Below are 19,972 nucleotides of genomic sequence, written 5' to 3'. Positions count from 1 at the left end.
GCATTGCACACCTGTGTGTGCACCGGGCATGGTGTGCGTGCACAGGGGTGTACGAAGGTGTGCACTGGGCATTGCATGTGTACACAGATGTGTGGGAATGTGTGTGTGCACACACGTGTTCAGGACAGTGCACGTGAGCACGTGTCCTGCGCGTGCATGCCCAGGAGTGCCTGCAGGAACACCGGAGTGTGTGTGTGTAAGGGGCTGCAGGTGTGCAAAGGTGTGTGTGTAGGGGACTGTGTGTGTGCAAGGCGCTGTGCGTGTACACGACCCAGGGGTCGCGTGCTCTGTCAGGACCGCGGGTGCAAGTGGAACCCTCCCTGGTTCCTGGGGCACGGGCTGTGCCAGCGTGTCCGTCCGTCCATCCATCCCGATCCCGGACCGCAGCGCTCCACACTGTGCCCTGCCCCAGTTATTGGGAGCACGCACCAGCTGTGGCCCCATCCAGCTGGGCAGCATCCGTGGGAACGGAGCACTCTGGAGCCACTCTGGGGCCACTCCGGCTGCCGAGTGGAACCTTCCAGATAAGGATGAAAGTGCCGGCAGAGGAGGGGGTTCCTGGCAGAGGAGGGGGTTCCCGGCAGAGGAGGGGGTTCGCGGTGGCTGGCAGCCCTGCCCGGACCCTGCCCGCTCCCACTGCCAGCTGCCAAGTTGGCAGGCGAAGGGGCTGGAGGAGCAAGCCTGGCTGCTGATGCCAGGAACACGGTAGGGGGGAAAGTTTGCCATGGGCACATTACAGGAGAGGGAGGAGGAAGAGGAGGGTGGGGAGAGAGACAGGGACAGGGACATCCATGGCTTGACGCAGCTCTGCTGTGTGAACAGGGGTGTGGGGTCCCCCTCAGTCGACTCCCTGGTGCTATGAAGTGCCTGGGGGTATTTGGGGTGCCAGGGTGACCCTCACCCCCTCCAGGCAGGGCAGCAGGGCAGCCTCAGGCCGCGGCCTTTCTCCACGTGAGAAAGAGAAGCAGCTTTTCTGGGCTCTCCGTTTAGGTGAACGCTGCACTGATGGCTTCAGAGATGGTTTTCTCCTGCCATCTTTTCACCTCGACGGGTGTGAGGTTTCGTAGTCATCCGCCGTGTCCCGGCAGGCCCCTGGGAGAGGAAAAACTAAACTCAGAACCGGGGCAAGGCTGAAGCTGTCTCAGTACGGGAGAGAGGGAAGCAGCAACATCAGCTTTAAAAACAGCTGTGTACAAACACAGAGTGACACCCCGTGATGGCACCGATGGGACCCATCGAGCTGGAAGGGGAGACCCCGCTCCCCGCCTCAGCAGATTTGTTCTCGTTGCTGGCAAAAGCCGAGGGTTTGTAACCCAACAAACTCCGGGAACACCCGGTGTGAGTTTCAACCCACAGGTCTGGCCCCGTAACAGAGTCGCCGCTGGGCTTCTCCCCACCGGCCGTGCTCTGCTTGGAGGGTGCTGCTGCGCTGGACGAGGTGGCCGCAGAAGCAGTGTCCCCACTGGGTGGCCTGTGCTGGGGACCCATCTCCCACTGGGCTGCACTGGGAGATGCCCAACCCCGTGCCCGTCTGCAAAGCCACAGCTGGGACCCACGGCCCCGTGCTTCCCAGCTTGTTCAACAGACACCAGCGGAGCAGAAGTCCGTCTGCCAGGGACAACGGCAGTGTGGGGACCCTGGCCCCACCTCAGCTGATGCCTGCAGCCAGCTGCAGAAGGTCGTAGGTGACTATGGTCCTGGGGAGGATCTGGGGCAGTCGGTGCCTGCGGTGACACATCAGAGCCTCATGTCAGCCCAGGCTGAGCCACCTGCCCACACCCCTGCTCAAGCCTGGGTTTGATCCTCCTCAATTAGCGCAGCCTCGTCTCTCTCCGTGACCTTCCCTGTTGCCTCACGCAGTTCCTCTCTGTGCCAGCCTTTGAAGGAAGCTGAGTGATGAGATCAAAACAAGTGTCTTGCCAAAGAAAGTATTTACAGGCTCCTAGAAGAGGAGAGATGTTGCAACAAGGCGCAGCGGCATCCCGGTGACTCAGCTCACACCTGGGATGGGGACCGTGCAGGACACGTGGTGGTAGACTCAGCAAGGACACGGGAGAAACCCACAGGATGCTGCCAGAAAAGGGCAACGTGATACCAGGCAGCTAGGGAGAGCTTGCTTTGGGGATGTCCCTCTCTGATATCTCCCATCACTCGCTTGTCAGCATCCAAAAGGAGCAATCAGGCCCCGTGCTGGCAGATCAAGCCTCCAACCCCACTCCTACTCCCTGCTGTTGGCTTGCACGTCCCTGGGATCACAGGCTCAAACTGTTCTCTGCCACCTTCCCTTGTTGGCTGTTGGCATCTCCCATCTCCCAAGGTGTTATTCCCAGGGGGCAGCCACTGGGACCACCCCATCACCAGCAGTGGGGACGCCCATCACGCTGTTTCAGACCATCTGCCTGGTTCAGAAACCCCAGCCATGCCCAGCCCATACCCGGTTTCAGGGTTAAACTTGTTCCAGAGGTGCTGGCTGGTGCCAGGAATCCATCTTACCTGCCCTTCACCATGCAAATGCAGGATGGGTGGGCAGAGGCGCTGTGGAGGGGACGTGCCAGGGAGTCTCCAGCGCAGCCATGCCAGCCCGGACACACGGCCTGGATCCGACACAGGGTGTGCTGGCTCCTCATCTCACCTCCTCCAGCCAGCAGGAAAATGCGGATGTTGGGAAGAGGAAAATTGCTAAACGATTTCTCCTTCGGTTCCTTTGCTTTCCCCAAGGCCCTGTCGCCCCAGGGCAGTAGCCAGGCAAGGACTTTGGCTGGGGGGCTGAGGTTCACTACTGCTGTCTTTGTGCCACCACCTCTGTGGTGCTCCTTGCCCTCCCTTCCAGACTCCTGCTGCTCCCTGCAAGGGCAGGAGGGAGTGTGAGCAGGGCAGACACCCCGTAATGCCCAGCAGCACCTTCCTCCAGGGCAGCCGGTGGCGCGGGGACTTGCAGGAGAGCTTCCCTGGACACCATATCCTGTGAGCTGCTGGGCAGGGACAAACACAATGACTTCTGCTGAGAACGTTTCCCATTTGTCCTAGTTTCTTCCCACTCCTTAACTTTACTGCAGTGCTAGATGGTGCAATCCCAGCACTGGCATTTTTCACTGTCGAGTGCCACCGCCCAGGAGGGAAACGCTGGGATGATGGTTGCCATGAAAGTTGGGAAGCGGATCCAGCACCTTCTGCTCCTCCAGACTCGCCAGAAGACGATCCCTGCTCCTGCCTGTCTCCCAGCGCCAGGAGCACGCACGGCTACACGACCCCCCGCCCTGCTCCTGGCTGTTACCAGCTGCCCAACATCACGGATTTGCTGCCGTACGGGGAGTGTGTGCGTACAAATGCTTGGGTCCCCGCTGGCCATGGGCAGAGGGATCTGCTCCGCACAGGCTGGCGGGCTGGGAACAACCATTTTTCTTGGGAACAGCGGCTGCATAAAAGCAGAAGGGATGGGGAGTTGCCATCTGGTCTTATTCTAGGGAAAGATGTGTTCCTTGGGGGAACGAAGCGACCGTGCTGCCTTGCCTGGGTGTGGGCACTTGTTAGGGCAAGGACCAGATTTCTCAGGCTCCTTTCCCCCAGGGTTGGGTTCCCTCTTCCCTTGCCCCCCAAGGCACGCTGGCTCGCAGCCTCACAGCCTTGGGTGCCAAGCTGGAGTCTCCCAGTGTGTCACTCTGCTCTGAAAGTGGTGGAGAAATGTGCAGGGAAGGTTTCCGTGGGCTGGGAAGATTGGCACGGGAGGAACCTTTCCAGGATCTCCTGCTGCTCTTCCCAATCCTTGCTCTCCTCGAAGTGCTGTTTCCCTGGCAGAGCTCTGCAGGGAGCTGGCGCAGTCTTTGGCCACACCAGCCTCCTGCAAAGTGTCCCTGGGGTGCCCCTGCTGTGTCCCACATCCCCACTGGGGATTACAGAGCTCAGTGCCCTTGATAGACCCCCGTGCCCTGCCAGCACCGGGGAGACATGGCTGGAGACATCTGCTATTGCTGCTCCTCCGTGCCTGGCTGAGCATCCCGCAGCAGTCACGGAGGTGGCGGATGGAGCTGGGGAGGCAGCACAGCCCGGAACACATGTGGGCAAGCTCTGCTGCTGCCCAAGGGCAAGCTGGTTGCCCCTTTACCCCAGAGAGGCAGCCGGTGTCCCCACGGCCACTTCCTGCAGGAGTGCAGGCAGCGCCTGTGCCAACAGCTGGCACCTCTTACGGCTGCTGGATTGGAATTGGCAGTTTGGAGCCAAAAGGCTCTCGAGGCCTCTCCCAGGACTGTAGCACCACGTGCGAGTGGCATCACTTCACTTCAGGATCAAAGAGGTGTGTAAAAGCAAAGGAACAGCCTCGTTTCATTAAGAGCAATTGAAAAACTGGCAGCTTTGGGCGCTCTGTCAGGTTCATAGATCTCTGCCAGCACGTAAATCCGGTAAGTCACGTGCTCGGGCTGCTGGCAGTCGTGCTGGGAAGCCAGGGGTGAGAGAAGGGAGACACAACTGAGCCAACACTGAGGAGATCCCTGAAGGGAGGAGATAAGGATCTTTCTTTTGCCACCCCAGCTGCCAGCACGTTCCCAGTTCCCATCTGGCACAACAGCACCAACCATCCTCAGCACACAAAGGTCAGAGGGAAACAGGTCTTGTCTGAAAAGTTTAGACATTTCCCTCTTCCAAGACCAAGGGAAAGTTAAAAATTCACCTAAACCAGTGCTTTAGAGGAAGGTGGATCCAGGACAGGCAGTGCTACCAGCACAGCGAAGGTGGGCTGGTTGCTGAATATGTGAGTTGGCTTTTGGCTTAGAAGAAAAATAATGAAATTTTCGGGATAGAGGGAGCATCTCCAGGAAAGAGGAGCTCTGGATAAAGGAAAACAGAGCCAGGGTGCTAGCCCTTAAAATAAAAACCATCACAGGAGAGGTTTTAAATGGAGGACAGTGGGTGAGACAAATGGGCAGCAGGGTGGAGAATCATCCAGAGGTAAATTCATAACTCTGTCCCTTCAATAAAGGAATGAGAAGAGTCAGGAAAAAAGGACGTTAAAAAAGCAGGCTGCCAGGACGGGATCAAACGCTCTGTGATGGCTGCGATCCCGGCAGGGAGAGGAGAGCAGCCTGTTTGAGATGAGGATGCGAGTGCATCAAGAATCTGCATGAATCCGCACAAAACACGGAGGATGAACAGGGGAGGGCATTAGGGCTGGCCTATAAACCACCCAGAGAGGATGGGGACAATATCCCCAAAATGCTGAGGGAGGCTGGGAGGCTGGGAGAGCAAGAAACCGCTGCCTGGGGGGACTTCAAGCAGGGAAGTGGCACAGCAAAGCCATCCTAAATGGCTGCATCTGGAGCTCCCAGTTAGGGAACCACAAGAAAAGGCATCCCCTGAGCCATGAACTGGTGTAGTCAAGGGTGAAAAATCTCTGCAGGCTTACTTATCCTTGTCAGCAGGAAGTACATAAAATAAAGAAACTGGCTGGAAGAAGTAAAAATCAAACACAGAGGAAAATACTTGCAAATAAGAGGGAGATACTGGCCGGGTGTGGACACACTGGTGTGGGTGTGTGGCTTGTAGCAAAAGATACCCTGACGCAACACCACAGTGAACCTGGAGGAGGATGGTTTAACAGCCAAGCAAGCTAGCCAAAATACGAATAAATCATAAAATTAAAATGAATAAAATGAAATAAAGTAAAAATTCTTCCCAAACTGGCATTTTCTTTTTCAAACCAGGAAAACAGCAAGATGCAAAAACCCCAGCAAGTTAAAAACCACATTCAGATAGATGAAAATATATTTTGAGTGTGATTTGCTTACGACATAAAAATTAACACGGGTGGATTTTTGCAAACCCGTCAGAAGCCGGAATCGTGCTGGAAATCCACTGTGGCTGGCAGGAGACTGGGCTGGCGTGTGCTCAGGGCAGAGCCCACAGCCACTGGGATGGAGGCAGCAGGTCCCCGACCTCCCCACCACTGGAGAGGGAGGAGGCAAACACTAGGCTAAATTTTAGGAAGGACTCTTTAAGAATCCAGGAAATTCTGGCATCTTAAACCTGGATTTGGTACCAGGCAAATTTGCTGAAAGACGGAAGCAAAAAATGGCATTAGAAAAATGTGTGGATAAACACGCTCTGCTGAGGCAATGTCCAGTACAGGTTTGAGGGGAAAAATCCTGCTAGAATTCCGTGGAAGGTGTCAATAATGATGAATCAGATAACATACAAATGATTTTTTGCGGGACTTTGACAAAAATCTCTCTGCAAAAGCTTTTCGGGACGTTGAGGTGGATTAACGGCGATGAACTGCTTAAAAGTTAGGAGACACGGGTAGGAATTCACGGCCAGGATCCATGCCAGACCTGTGCTGGTCAATACAGGTGCACAGGAGAGCGGATCTCACCGACGCTATCCGGTGTTTCAGTGGAGAGCTGGAAAGGGATCGCACGACGTCAAGCGGCCGAGCAGACAGGCATCGAATGCAATTCGGTGTGATTAAATTGATTAAATTGATTAAATTGATTGAATTGATGTACAAGTAACCCCACGCGTGTGCAGCGATGGCTCTAACGAGCCCGGCTCCTTCCTGACCGTCAGGAAGGAGAGGCTGGAGTCCTTGCGAGTGCTTGGCATGCATGCTCTGCCTTGGGAACCACGGGAAAAGGGCATTGGGAAGGAATCGCTGGGATCGCTGTGGTGTGTGAGCACGGCTAGGGCTGTGCGGCCAGCACAGGGCAGCGAGGCAGAGAAGCAGCTGAGCAGGGAGATGGAGCAGCTCCCAGAGATGGAGCAGCTCCCGGACATGGAGTAGCTCCCAGAGATGGAGCAGCTCCCGGACATGGAGCAGCTCCCAGAGATGGAGCAGCTCCTGGAGACAGAGCAGCTCCCAGAGACAGAGCAGCTCCCGGACATGGAGTAGCTCCCAGAGACAGAGCAGCTCCCGGACATGGAGTAGCTCCCGGAGACCGAGCAGCTCCTGGACACAGAGCAGCTCCCAGAGATGGAGCAGCTCCCACCGGGGAAGAGACTCGGCGCACGCCACAGCCTGACAGTGCCACAGCGAAGGGACCTGGGGAGGGGTCACTAAGAGGGAGAAGAAAGGAAGGAATCTTTTCATTTCCTAAAGTGGAGGCTTTAGGGAACAGCACAGGGCTGGATCTGGTTTCAAATGACGGGAAGCACTTTCCAACCCGTGTATGACCATGCCGCGGGAGGCCGGGAGAGATCTGCTGCGGAGATGAAGCGTGCGAACGGATTCAGAAGGGAACAGGAGAGCGCGCAGAGGAGAGGGGTGGTCTGCTGGGGCTGCGGCAGGTCCGAGATGCTCCCAGGCTGCTTCTGGGAGAACAGGACAAGGACAAGATCCCTGTTCCTTGCTCTGATTCAGCCTTGGAGTGGTCCCAGTCCCCCTACTCTGGTCCCACCCCACTGCGGCTGCGCAGGACACACCAGCCCAGTGGTGCTTCCCCAGCATTTGGAGCCAGGATGGGCTCCGGGACCAGCCCCCGGCACTCCCCAGTTCCTCGTCCCCCTCCTGCACGCCCCGACACGCAGCGAAGTCACGCACCCGTGGGGCCTGAGAGCCTGAAGGGTCAAAGCAGCAAAGCTCAACCACGGGGTCTGCTCCATCCTGCTCTCCAGAGGCTCTCCGGGAGTCCATCCCGCTCTCCAGCCCAAACTCCAGGGTGGTTTTCAGTGCTCGAGGCAGGAAAGAGGGAGCAACTTCCTGCTGAGCTGAGACAGCCGGAGGGTGCAATGCCCACGGACACAATCCCGACAGCGACAGCAGAACCTGCAGGCACCCAGCTTGCCCTGCTGCACTGCTGATGCAAATTACCAGTTACGGAGCAGAGAAAATCACTTTCCCTTTTCACTTTCCCCTTTTCATCCATTTATTGTAGCTTTCCTTTTTCGTTGCTAATTATTACTTTCAATTATTTCGAAATAGGGGGGGGTGGTTTCTCTTCCGTGATTGGTGGCTCTTGGAAATAAATCTGAAATAATTGTCTTTTTCCACAATTTTCTGTCTGCCTTTTCCCATCACCATTTTTTTCTCAGAGTTTTCGTTGGCTTTACGGGGTTTGACTTTTTAAAGCACCGACTATTTTTGCTTACTGAATGGAATATTCTCTGCCCAAAAGGAATGGAATCAGGTCATGATCATTGTTCCCTAGGCAACCACCAACAAAACTATAGAGCTATGATCGTGAATTAACACTATTTTAAAAAGTTTTTTTTTTTTTAAAAAAAGCCTGCCCTGTCGCTCCTGACAGCGTCCACGTGCTTCAAAGGAAAATCCCAGCAACAGGCCGCAGGAACCAATCTGAGCAGGTGCTGTGCCTCCCAGTGCCACGCGGCAGAGTTTTGGCTTTGCTGGGAGTCCTTCACATGCTTCGTGAACATTAGGAACACATCCTGGTGTTTGGAGAGATTGGGAAGGGGCGACCAGCCCGCAGCAGGATGGGGTCTGTGCGGAATACCTTGCTGGGGAAGCGTTTTCCAGGCCCCGGGGGCTCCGTGGTGGGCTCAGACATGGAGTTGATACCCTGTGTGTCATTTTACTCCACCTTCCACTGCTGCTGTCCTTATCGGCCACACGCCAAGCTCATTCCTTGCTCCTCCCGAAGCTTTTGTGAGAGCAACCGCTGCCTCTTGGCTCTCCATCGTCACCGCCCGGTTCCCTCTTGCTCCCGCTTGCACCCCACGGCCGTGGTGTTCGGATGGCTCACTGGGAAGGGCTTTGGAAAGCAACACGATTCACTGGAGACATTCCCCAGCACAACGAGCTCCGTGACCCCGCTGTGCACACCTCACCTGCTCCCTTCCTCCCTGACCCACGGAGGTCTGGGTGCCAGGCACCTTTCCCACAGAAACCTTGGGCGCATCCCTCCGGAGGCAAAAGGTGTCAGGCACCTGTGCTGCTTTTGCGGTGACATATCAGCGCCCGGCTGAGGTTTATCGGCGCACGATGTGCACAAGGGGCGGCCCGCACACTGAGCACACAGTTACTCCTCTGATTAGGGCACCTGATTAGCACTCATTAACTCGGGAGGACCTGCTCTACAGTCCTAAGGTCGTTTTTAAGCAGCTTTGCTGATAGCGTTTCGTAAGGAACAGACAAATCCCAAATGGAAGCACTGGCGACACCTCCTGAGGGAGCCCTCAGGTGGCCCTGAGGTGGCCTTGAGGTGGCCCCTGAGGGAGCCCTGAGGTGGCCCAGAAGGGACCCCTGAGGTGGTCCCTGAGGGATCCCTGAGGTGGCCCTGAGGGAGCCTTGAGGTGGCCCAGAAGGGACCCCTGAGGTGGCCCTGAGGGAGCCTTGAGGTGGCCCAGAAGGGACCCCTGAGGTGGTCCTGAGGGAGCCTTGAGGTGGCCCAGAAGGGACCCCTGAGGTGGTCCTGAGGTGGCCCTGAGGGAGCCTTGAAGTGGCCCAGAAGGGACCCCTGAGGTGGCCCCTGAGGGAGCCCTGAGGTGGCCCTGAGGGAGCCTTGAGGTGGCCCAGAAGGGACCCCTGAGGTGGTCCTGAGGTGGCCCTGAGGGAGCCTTGAGGTGGCCCCTGAGGAAGCCCTGAGGTGGCCCCTGAGGGAGCCCTGAGGTGGCTCTAAGGGAGCCCTGAGGTGGCCCCTGAGGGAGCCCTGAGGTGGCCCTGAGGGAGCCTTGAGGCAGCCCAGAAGGGACCCCTGAGGTGGACCCTAACGGATCCCTGAGGTGGCCCTGAGGTGGTCCTGAGGTAGCCCTGAGGGACCCCTGAGGTGGCCCTGAGGGAGCCTTGAGGCAGCCCAGAAGGGACCCCTGAGGTGGACCCTAACGGATCCCTGAGGTGGTCCTGAGGTGGTCCTGAGGTAGCCCTGAGGGACCCCTGAGGTGGCCCCTGAGGGAGCGCTGAGGTGGCCCTGAGGTGGCCCAGAAGGGATCCGTGAGGCGGCCCCTGAGGGAGCCCCGAGGTGGCCCTGAGGGAGCCCCGAGGTGACCACCGGCCTCCTCCGGAGCGGCTCCTTCCGCCGCTCCGGCCCGGGCTCGCCAAGGGCGACCTGCCTGCCTGTTCCCTCGCCAGCCCACGCCGCGGGGCCGGCTCGCGGACGGCCGCACCGAGAAACCGCCGTGAGCTCCGGCGCCCCCGCACATCGCGCCCCCCCACTGCCCCCCCGCCCCCCCCCCTGCCCCCCCGCCCCCCCCGGCCGGGCGCCTGCGCCTCCGCGGGCGGCGCGTGCGCACGCGCGACCGGCGCCCTGTGCCGGCGCATGCGCGGAGCGGCGGGGGCCGGGGCGGCCGCCGGCAGGACGATGTCGGGGCGCGGGCGGCGGGGCCGCGGGCGGCGCGGGCCGGGGCCGGCGGGAGCAGCATCGGCGGAGCAGCCGGGGCCCGAGGCGGCCTGCACCTCCCCGAGGTGGCGGCGGTGACGGGGAGGGGGAGCGGGAGCGGGAGCGGGGCGGCGCGGCGCGGGCGGGCGCTGACGGCTGTCCCCGCTGTGCCCGCAGGCCGAGCCGGTTCTGCCCGCAGTGCGGGCGCGGCGTGGAGCCCGCCTTCCGCTTCTGCCCGGCCTGCGGCCAGAGGCTGCCCCCGCCGCCGCGGGACGAGGAGACGAAGGAGCCAGCGCCGGCCCCGCCGCTGCAGCAGGCCCGGAGCCCCGCGGCCTCCCCGCGGCCTTCCCCGGCGCGGCCCGGCCCCCGCTCGCCCCGCAAGGCGCGACCCGGCCCGGCGGTGCCGCTGCCGGCGGAGGCGGTCCTGACGGACCAGGGCGGCAGGCAGTGGAGGCTCGTCCGGCTCCTGGAGCAGGACGGCTGCGGGCTCATGTACGAAGGTGCTGTGGGGTCCGGGGCGGGCGGGGCGCCCGGCCTCCTCGGGAGGAGAGGGATGGTCTGCGGGCAGGGCCGGGGTCAGGGCAGGCAGGGCACCGCAGGTCCCCGGCCGTTTGTAGGGACCTGCGGCCGCTGCCCGTGTTCGGTGGCGGCTGTCGGGGCTTCCCTAAACCGCCAGAATGTTCCCTAAACCCGGGAACAGGCGGTGCGGGGGGTGATGACACCCTGCGGGTGTCCCCTGGGAAGGCAGCGACCCGCTGGCCTGCAGGGTCTGGCGTTCCCACGCTGGGCATCCCAACGCGGGCCTTGGCGTGGGCTGGGCTGCTCTGTTAATTGACAAAATGAGGGGCCGTGCTTCCTCTTTCTGGTTTTTAGGATCGGGCCCCACGTGCTGCCAGCACCGTACAGGAGTTGCTGTGTTGTGGGTGGTGTCAGTATGGACGAAATGTCACTTCAGGATTCTTAGCCTGTTCTGAGGGCCAGAAGAAACCAGCTATGTCATCTGGGCTGCTCGTCAGCTGTTTAGTGACTGCTGATCTTTTTCTCTCCAGTCTAGCTATAAACTTCCAAAGGAAAAAAAATAGATCTTATTCGCCCTTGTTAACTTGGAAACACTCTTCACTAGGAATTTTCTCCATTAGTAAGTTTTGCCCAGTATTCGGCTTTAGTTTCTTTGTCATTACTTACGCTGTTGTAGAACAAAGTCTGAGCATCCACCTGTGTCTTTAAAAAGATGTGACGTTAGAGAAAAGAGAAGATCACTGTTGGTGGTGTTAGTATAACAAAGGGTGCCTTTATAGAAACACCTTTTGGGTGACAAGCAGCACGTAACCTGGGTGCAGCCCTCAGCCTAACAGCAGGAGCAGAGGAACTACCCCAAGGGCAAGTAACGGTTGCAGATCTTTTTGGAGGAGGAAGGCCACGTATATCTCCAACATCCATGCAGAGCAGAAGGGACTTTGGCGTCTCTTACAGAGTTGGCAAGCTGTGAAGTGAGCTGTAGGGAATGCTCAGCAACTGAGTTTGGGGGTGCCTTTCAGATTCTGCTAATGACTTGTTCTTTACGTACCGTCTTCAAAGCACCCCACTACTGTAGCCATGCCTAGATGCTTCTGTGACTTAAGCAGAACTGCACTCGAAGCATGTCAGGGGTGCTGTGCTTCTGGAGCAAGGTAAGAATTATTTTGTAGTAATCTGGGACCACGGTGTCGCAGAGGATGCTTTTGAAAGACCAAGTGCAAGAAGAAGAGAATAAGTAGAAGCCAGCTGCATAGGCTGTGTGTAATGATGCAGCTGACACTGCAAGTACCTCTTTTCCGTGCTCCTGTAACCACATCTGTTCCATCCTTCCACAGCACAGTCAGCATCTGGAACCTGTCCTCAAAAGCAAAGATACTCCCTCAAACTTGTGAGTTTTTATCTGTTTGGGTAAGGAATAGTGCATAGTGTACTGCGTCCAGGGCCTGACCCGCTTGGCCTGTATGGCTAATAGTGTCCGAGGAATTCAGGGAAAGTGGTCACAGAGGCTCCTTCTAGCGTAGGAGATGGATAAAACTTCTGGGAGTGTCATGCTTGGGTTTCAGTAGCAGTTGGCTCTTCCACTAAAGGTGTGAAGAAGACAGCTGTGAGGATAAAAAAAAGGAACAGCCTTCATCACAGAAGGTTGCCTCTTCAATCCACCAAGCTCGGTAGTCTCCAAAACCGACTTTGGTGGTGCAAGGCAGAGGTCTTGATTCCTTAATGTCAGATCTGCTTTTTTCCGGTATGGCAAGCGTGCACATCCCCCTGCGGAAGTCTGGGGAAGCCGCAGGGGTTAGGTTAGAATTTGGTGGCTGTCCTGAGGCAGTGTCAGGAACCAATGCTGAGAGATGCTGCAGGGCCAGAGCACGTCTTTGAATCAGACAGGAATTACAGCTGGAGTTCTGAGCCAGCTTTCCAGGCACTTGGGTTCTCCGGAAACGTGCCATTTCCAGTAATAGCTGTTCTGCAATGGAAATTCGGTTGATTGATTTCCAGTAACTCACACACCAGAGCAGAAAGAGTGTTTTCTTGTCCGCTGTGGCTCGTGGGGTTTGCTTGTCTGCGGGGAGACCAGTGATGACTAAATGGCTCTGTGGGGGACCTGGTGGTGCATGAAAAATCCCGCTCCCTTTTGTCAGAAGAGACATTTAAGAGGCTGGAGAAGGAACACAGCGTGAATGAGAAAGGACAGCCAAGTGCCACAAAACTAGAGCCAGTAGGTGGGAAACTAATGATTTCTATACGCAACACTCCCAACTCCTCTGTTTTGCACCTTTGGCATCTTCTGGCGTTTTGCTCCGTAGTCTCCTGGCGGCGCAGCCCAGCCCTCGTGGTTGCGGAGGACTGTCGAGCATGATATGGCACGCGGGAGCATTTTGGCTCCTGGGTTTGATGGCTCAGATTGGCTCACCAGGCAAGGTGCAGGATAAAACATCCCCTGGAACGTGGTTGTTTGCGTTGTCTGGAGCCTGCTGATCCTCCAGCTGCCTTGGCCGGTTGTGGGCAGGGCCTTTGGTATCAAACCAGCCAGAAAACAAAACTGCTGCCTCCTCCCATGCATACCAGCCTCTGTCTTTAGTTAGCTTGCAGCGTGCTGAGTATGTATATACGTGTGCGTAGGCAAATGCATCCGTAGTGGCTGTAAACTACAGGCATTTCAGGTCACTCGGTAAGGGCAGCAATGTTGACAGACTTTGTTTCGCTTTCTGACAGCCAGAATAAAACGTTGTAGTTCTTTGTTGGGACGTGCCTGATGGCAGAGATAACCTCATCTGTGCTATGGATGAGGAAGTTGCCTCTGGCTCCTTTTAAAAGAACAGCTTTGGGACTGGAGCTCACTCTGGGATGCCAGATGGCCTGCGTTGTCTGGATGCGTTTAGCCCACAGACGTTGCGAGTGGGAGTGCTTAAAATGTCCCACGTGAGACAGCTCCGTGCTGGTGCTCGGAGTTTGTGTGGTTGTTGGGCGCAGCATTAAACGATGAACCAAAAGACCTGAGCTCTGTTGCTGATCTGGTATTTGATTTGATTTTTTTTTTTTTGCGGGGAGGGGGTTGTCGCTTTCTTAAAAATGAGCAGTGAAGGTCTGGTAGCGGTCCTGCCCAAGTTTCCCTTTCTAGCAGGATGTGTGCGTGGCTGAAGTAACGCTCCTCCTTCCTGTTCCCTTTAGGATGTTAAAGATGGCAAGATCTACAACGAGCAGAACTTTTTCCAGCGAGCTGCGAAGGCAGGCACAGGTTGGTGCTTCTTGGGAGGGCAGGGACTGGGCTGCTTGCTAGGAAAACCGGCATCCCTCTTTCATCAGTTATGTGGGTCTCGGAAGGCCGGGCTAGAAGAAACTAATTCACTGCTTGGTTCGTGCCAGAGTGCTGAGAAGTTCAGCCAAGAGCCAGCTCTCCCAGAAGTCTCTGTGTACCTTAGGGCACCGCAGAATTGGCGTTTTGAAGCTTTTCTTGCCCTACCCATGCTTTGTCTTAATCTCCCTGGTAGGTGTTCAGCCATGCAGCCTTGACCTGACTTGGCTCCATCTCCTGTGCCCCTTCCATGGGCCCTTCTCTCAGCTGCTGCCTGGTATTTACTCCATTGACCCAAAAACCTGAGCAAGAGCAATGCTGACTGGACAACACAGGCAGGTGTTTGAGCAGGGGTGATGGAGGAATTCATGTCAAACCTGCACTCCTGGGAGGACCGTAAAGATCTGCTTCCCCATCCCTCACTCTCCCCCCACTTCTCGTTTGACCTAGCCGTACAGCAATGACATGGCCTCGCCTGCTCCGGTATTCCCAGCGTCCTTTCTGTCTTATTCTTGCGCTGCAGTGCTATGTGCATTGACATGCCAATACCCCAGCATGTGAAACTGGCGTTTCTGGGACAGAGTTGGTACGAGAGAGGCTTCCAGCTGTCAGCTGCCCAGGGGCAGAGCAGGCCTTCGGAGAAAGGGCATCCCTGGCTGAGCTCCTTCATTCTAGAGCTCCTTAGCAGCATCTCCCACACTCTGTCCTCTTCTCTCCCCTTCTAGTGGAGAAGTGGAAGAAGTGGCACTCCGTGCCACTGCTGGGAATCCCCAGTTGCGTTGGCTTTGGACTGCATGCAGATAGCTACAGGTGAGGTGACTCTGCGAAGGGCACAGCTGAGCTCTTTTGTCCACAACTGCTGTCGTCTTGGGCTTTCGCCCTTCCTTCCTTGCTGCTTGCTGTTCCTTTTCTCATTGTGCCCTGGACTCCTAACCTGATGCACTGCTCCTATCTCATTTATTAATGAATGATTTGCCCCTCTCATTATCCTGTTTCCTTCAGTCCTTGTGTTGCTGGTGAAGCCATTGCTTTTGCTGCTTCTGCACCTCAGGCCAGGGGACACCTCATTCCTGCCTTTACTGTTAACATTATCTGCTACAGACTCAGACTGTGCATCTGCAACACATGATCAGCATGTCTCTCCTTTTCAAGGACTTTTCTGTTAACAAAAGCAGAGAAAATGTTTGCCCAGGTCAACTTGGAGTTGAAGGGAGGGCTCTAATCCAGGTGGATGACTTGATGAGTGTGTGGTGCAGGGTTTCCAAATCGGGTAGGTGCTGCTAAGTGCTAAGCCCTTGTCTCTTGTAGGTTTTTGGTGTTCTCTGACTTAGGACGAAGTCTTCAGTCAGTCCTGAATGATGGCTTACACCTGCTGAGGGAGAAGGCAGCTTTTCAGATTGTAGTCCGGCTGGTAGGTAGAGAACTGATACTTTCTAAGAGACTTTTTCAGAAAATAGGTATTTATTTCTATCTATAACTGTCTTGTGGATCTTTCAGAGATGTTCTAAAGCTCATCCAGAGGGTTGCTTGGGGGTTCTAGGTAGCATCTCTCAAGCCTGTTGTAAGCTTTAGTAGCATCTTTTAGCAATATGCCACCTTGAAGGAATTTGGGGTAAGGAGAATGAAAGAAACCTGACTCTTGAAAATTAGAGGCCGTGAGCTGTGGTGCTTGTTGTGCTCTTCTGCACAGCTGTGGGGAGCTGGGGAGGGTCCAGTTCAGTGACAGCCAGGATACTGGGGGAGCCTGTGTGGTTCTGATGTGCTTGCCTCTCCTGTTCACTCCTAGCTAGACTGCCTGGAGTACATCCATGAAAATGAGTACGTGCATGGGGACATCACAGCTGAGAACATCTATCTGAACCCAGCAGACCTCACTCAGGTAGGGAGCTGGAGCAGTGCTGCGAGGAAATGGCAGTGAAGGTTGGCTTGTGAAGTGGGACAGAGCAACACCCAGGTGGCCAGGGGAGCAGTGCAGTCTGTGCCATGGTGCAGGGTTGCAGGCTACACTGGATGCAGACTTCACCCCTGAAGGAGTGGTCAGGGTGCCTTAGATGTCACCTGGAATCTGCCATAAGGAGCTCTGCCTTTCTCTGGGGGGGAGTTTCAGGCTTCTGAGTGACGGAGGCAGGATAAAGGTACAGCCTGTGGACTCGGCTCTGGGCAGTAACACTCAGATATGTGCTTCTTGATGTCTTCTAGGTGACCCTGGCAGGCTATTGCTTTGCGTTCCGTTACTGCCCAGGGGGGAAGCACGTGGCTCAGCGGGACGGCAGCAGGACCCCTCATGAAGGCACGATAGAGTTTATCAGCCTGGACAGCCACAGGGGAGCAGGTGGGTCTCTGTTTGTGACACAAGCCAGCCAAGCTCAGCAGAGCTGTTACTGTGGCAGTGCTGTCTGGAGCTGGAGCTCCCTGCTGGCCCTTCTGTTACTGCTGCTTTCCGGGTGTTCACATGCCCCTGGAACCAAGTTCCTATTTGGGCTATTTCCTCTTTGCTTCATTCTGTGCTGCTGTGTTGGGACTTGCCAGGTCGCTCAGTGACTGCAGTGAGAGGTGCAGGGATGTTCTTCCTCCGTCGGGAGCCTTGGCTACTGCAGGCGTGTGAGGAATAGAAAACAGGGCTGCTTCCTGCTGGCTGAGCAGGCATCTGTTTCAAGCCAGACTGGGTCTCTGCCCAAAACAGATTTGCAGCAGGCTCTGCTCTGACCTTGCAGCAATGAGAGCGGGAAAGGCATTTAAATCAGCTAATTCTTCTCTTGGTTGGGATGTGACTGTTCCCTCCCAGTGCTCAGGCTGGGCAAATCTTCCTCCAGAAGCTGGGAGGTGATTCCTCAGCCCTGTGAGCTGGCAGGCTCCCAGGAGGACTGACATCCCTAGAGCACATCTTAGTGAAGCTCTTGCATTTCTTTCGTCAAGCTCTTTAGACTTGTGCCCCTTCCTGAGGCTGCCTGTTTTACAGAAGGGGCACCTCAAACAGGGACTGCCAATTTTGTGCTGGAGTCCTTCCTCACCTTCTCTTCTGAGATGGCTCCCAAACTCTTGTTTTTTCACATGTGAATGTCTCTTCCTTCCCATCAGGACCATCTCGCCGGAGTGACTTGGAATCTCTGGGCTACTGTCTTCTGAAATGGCTCTGTGGCTTCTTGCCTTGGTCTGATGAGCTGGACAAAGTAGAAACTGTGGTGGAGAAGAAGGAAAAGTAGGAGAAATCATCTACTCTTTTGGGAAATGCTCGGCAGAAAGCAGTGAGGGAGGTTTTGTGACTGAAGAGAAATCCCTCGGTCATAGTACGCTGTTGGGATGTGGGTAGATCCCACTGTAAAGGCTGAGCCTGGCCAAGGGGTGGCTGATGAACCCCGAGTTCTGCTCCGTTCAGGACGTGGCCATCTGAATTCAGCCTCTTGTTTTTTGGCCCTGTTGCCAAAGACAGGCTGTTGAGGCGCCTGCTCCATTGCTTCTCCTCTGACAGTGCTCTGCACTGATTATTCCAGGTACAAAGGGGATGTGAAATGCCTTCTGCGACTGTGCTTCAGGCAGAGATCCATTCCAGGTATGGTCTTGCTCTCTGTGATGGTGGGACTTGGGGAAGGATCGACTGTACCTGAAGCTAGAACCTTCTCTGCACTGGGGTGCAGGTCCAGGAAGGCTTCTGCTGGTGACAGTGACCAAGCTGGACTGTTGACAGGTTGCTCCTGTGAACCAGTCCCTTGTTTGCAGCAAAACAAGGAGAGCTGCTCCCCACTTGCGGTGTTCCTGAGCCTTGCTGAAAAGGCAAGTGTCCTGGTGGCTTTAAAAATGCAACACGTGGGGCTAGAGGTCGTTTCCCTGTCCTGTCCTTGAGCTTCACACTAGGCTTTGGTTTGGTTTTCCCTCTCTGCAGCTGCCCAGGGCAGGTGGGTGACCTGTCCACAGGGAAAGCAGCCGGAGGTGACCATGGGGCAGCTTGGGAAGGACAACCAGGGTCCTGTGCTGCCCCGTGCAGTGATGTTCCTTGCTTTGCAGATGCCCTGCAGAGCTACCTGCAGCAAGTATCGGCCCTAGAGTACGAGGAGAAGCCTGACTATGAGGCCCTGCGGCAGCTCTTCAAGAAGCCGCTGGAAAAGATGAAAGCTTCGGCTTATGACTCCGTGGATATCGGGATGGTGCCCTAAGTAAGTGCCCGTCGTTCCGACTGCAGCAGCACGGAGCGCCTGTGCCCCTGCACAGCGCTGCTGACCTGCTCCACGGGCCCGGGGTGCTGCAGGCAGGAGGTGAGGACAGAGCAGGGTGGGCTGGGAAACCTCTCCCGGACAGACCTGGGATGTGTGGAGGGAGCACCAGCCCTCCGGCCTTCCCTGTCGAGACATCAGTCCGGTGCTACACAAAGCCAGGCTTAGCCTGTTTTTACAGCGTTATGTTTCCTCTATTTTTTCTGGAAATACTTGTCCTTGGGGGAATATAAGGGTCAAAGCAACAGCTGAACAGTCTGCAGGGGTGTGGAGTTGCTAACAAAATGCAGACTTAAGCAATTTGGTCCTTTTTTCTCTCTTTTTTTTTTTTTTTTTAAAATAACTGAGGCTCTGGGCTGTAGTTTTTGCTTTTCCTTTCCAGAAAGCAGCTTCCAGCTCTGGTTTTAACACCTCAGACCTGTGGCAGTAAGTGGTGGTGGCTCTCCAGGCCCAGGTGCTCTGTTTTATCCATGAGGCACCTCCAAGATTGAGGCTCGGTACAGAGACAGGTCTGGTTTGAGCCCAGGGCTCAAAGGGCAGCTCTGGTTTGAGCCCAGGGCAGCCAAGGCCATTGGATTAAGCAGCAAGCCCAGGAACACGGAGCTACTGCCTCACCACCTAATTTTCCTGGGAAGGAATTGAACTACTGAACGTTCCCGTCTTGTGCCTTTTCTTTCAGATCAAGAAAACCTGCGCAGGAACAGAGTTCCAAGCTTTCTGCAGTGTGAGGCCTTTCCCACAGATATTTAACTGGTACCTGTTTTAGAACTGAGAGAGGTTTTTATTTTTTATAAGTGTTTTCTTCTGATTTTAATGTGACTTACTGCTGAATTTTGAGCCCCTGCTGTTAACAAGTGAATGTGAAGACACTCCTGCATGGCAAGGCATGGCAAGCAGCAGCTGGAGAACTGTGAAGAGTGAAGCCTGGCACAGAAGAACATTTCAGGGACGACTTTTTTTTTTTTTAACCCACAGTGGCAATACATAGTTTTGTAATAAACTTTGTGGTTATTTGGCATGTTCAAGGCCTTTCTGGGGCTGCTGTAGAGGCGTGAGGGGGGTTTGAGCCCCCTGCTACCTGCTGCACAGGGTGTTCTCCCCCCACTGCTCATGATATTGATGTAAATAACCTCCTTAGCCACAGAGCTAAACTCCAACTTCATCCCCAAACATCCCATCACTTTTCCAAGCCCCAGGTGAAATACCAGCCATTGAAGAAAGACAGGGAGCCACCTAAATTAAAAAAGTTTTATAAAAAGTTGCTACACTGTGTATCTGAAGGGTTGCCATCTGCCACAGTAACTTCTACACAAAGGGGGGAGGAGTCATGGAGTCCAGTTCCAGTGTTAAAGGCAGTGATGTCTCCTGGAAGCCGTGTACCTTGGTATTGCGGTGCTCAGTACCTGTTTGTAAACAAAAGGCTGTTCTCCTGGCATTCACAGGCTGAAGGAGCTTTATCCCAGGCTTGCCACGCTGAGGTCAGTGCAGGTGGTTTCTTCAAATTGGTACTGAAGCAGCACAGATTTCATTTTCGATGAGAAGCATACGCTATCCTCGCGGATTAGGCTTAAATTAGGGCTTTCACCATGCCAAACTGTCTGCCCTTATTGCATTGCTGCCTGTTCCTAGTGTTCAAGTGGTTTGTGCTTTCTTTGAGGACGCACCAGTGGAAGTGGCAAGGAAGACGGTGC

General features: G+C 55.6%; 1 protein-coding gene across 1 annotated transcript; it reads left to right on the top strand.

Annotated features, from left to right (window-relative positions):
- The first annotated feature begins 10,244 nt into the window (after nt 1-10,244).
- On the top strand, nt 10,245-19,150 carry VRK3 (VRK serine/threonine kinase 3). The gene is made up of 12 exons (XM_086622285.1): nt 10,245-10,348; nt 10,440-10,762; nt 12,116-12,168; nt 13,950-14,016; nt 14,799-14,883; nt 15,382-15,484; nt 15,860-15,952; nt 16,273-16,405; nt 17,152-17,272; nt 17,565-17,623; nt 18,076-18,224; nt 18,961-19,150. Exons 1-11 carry the CDS (start codon nt 10,245-10,247, stop codon nt 18,222-18,224), a joined length of 1,290 nt encoding a protein of 429 aa, XP_086478411.1. The 3' UTR covers nt 18,961-19,150.
- Nucleotides 19,151-19,972: the final 822 nt, after the last annotated feature.

This window comes from Tauraco erythrolophus, chromosome 17, assembly GCF_009769465.1.
Source record: "Tauraco erythrolophus isolate bTauEry1 chromosome 17, bTauEry1.pri, whole genome shotgun sequence".
Taxonomy (NCBI): domain Eukaryota; kingdom Metazoa; phylum Chordata; class Aves; order Musophagiformes; family Musophagidae; genus Tauraco; species Tauraco erythrolophus.
Note: the sequence above shows the minus strand (reverse complement) of the source record. Positions and strands in the feature narration are given on the sequence as shown.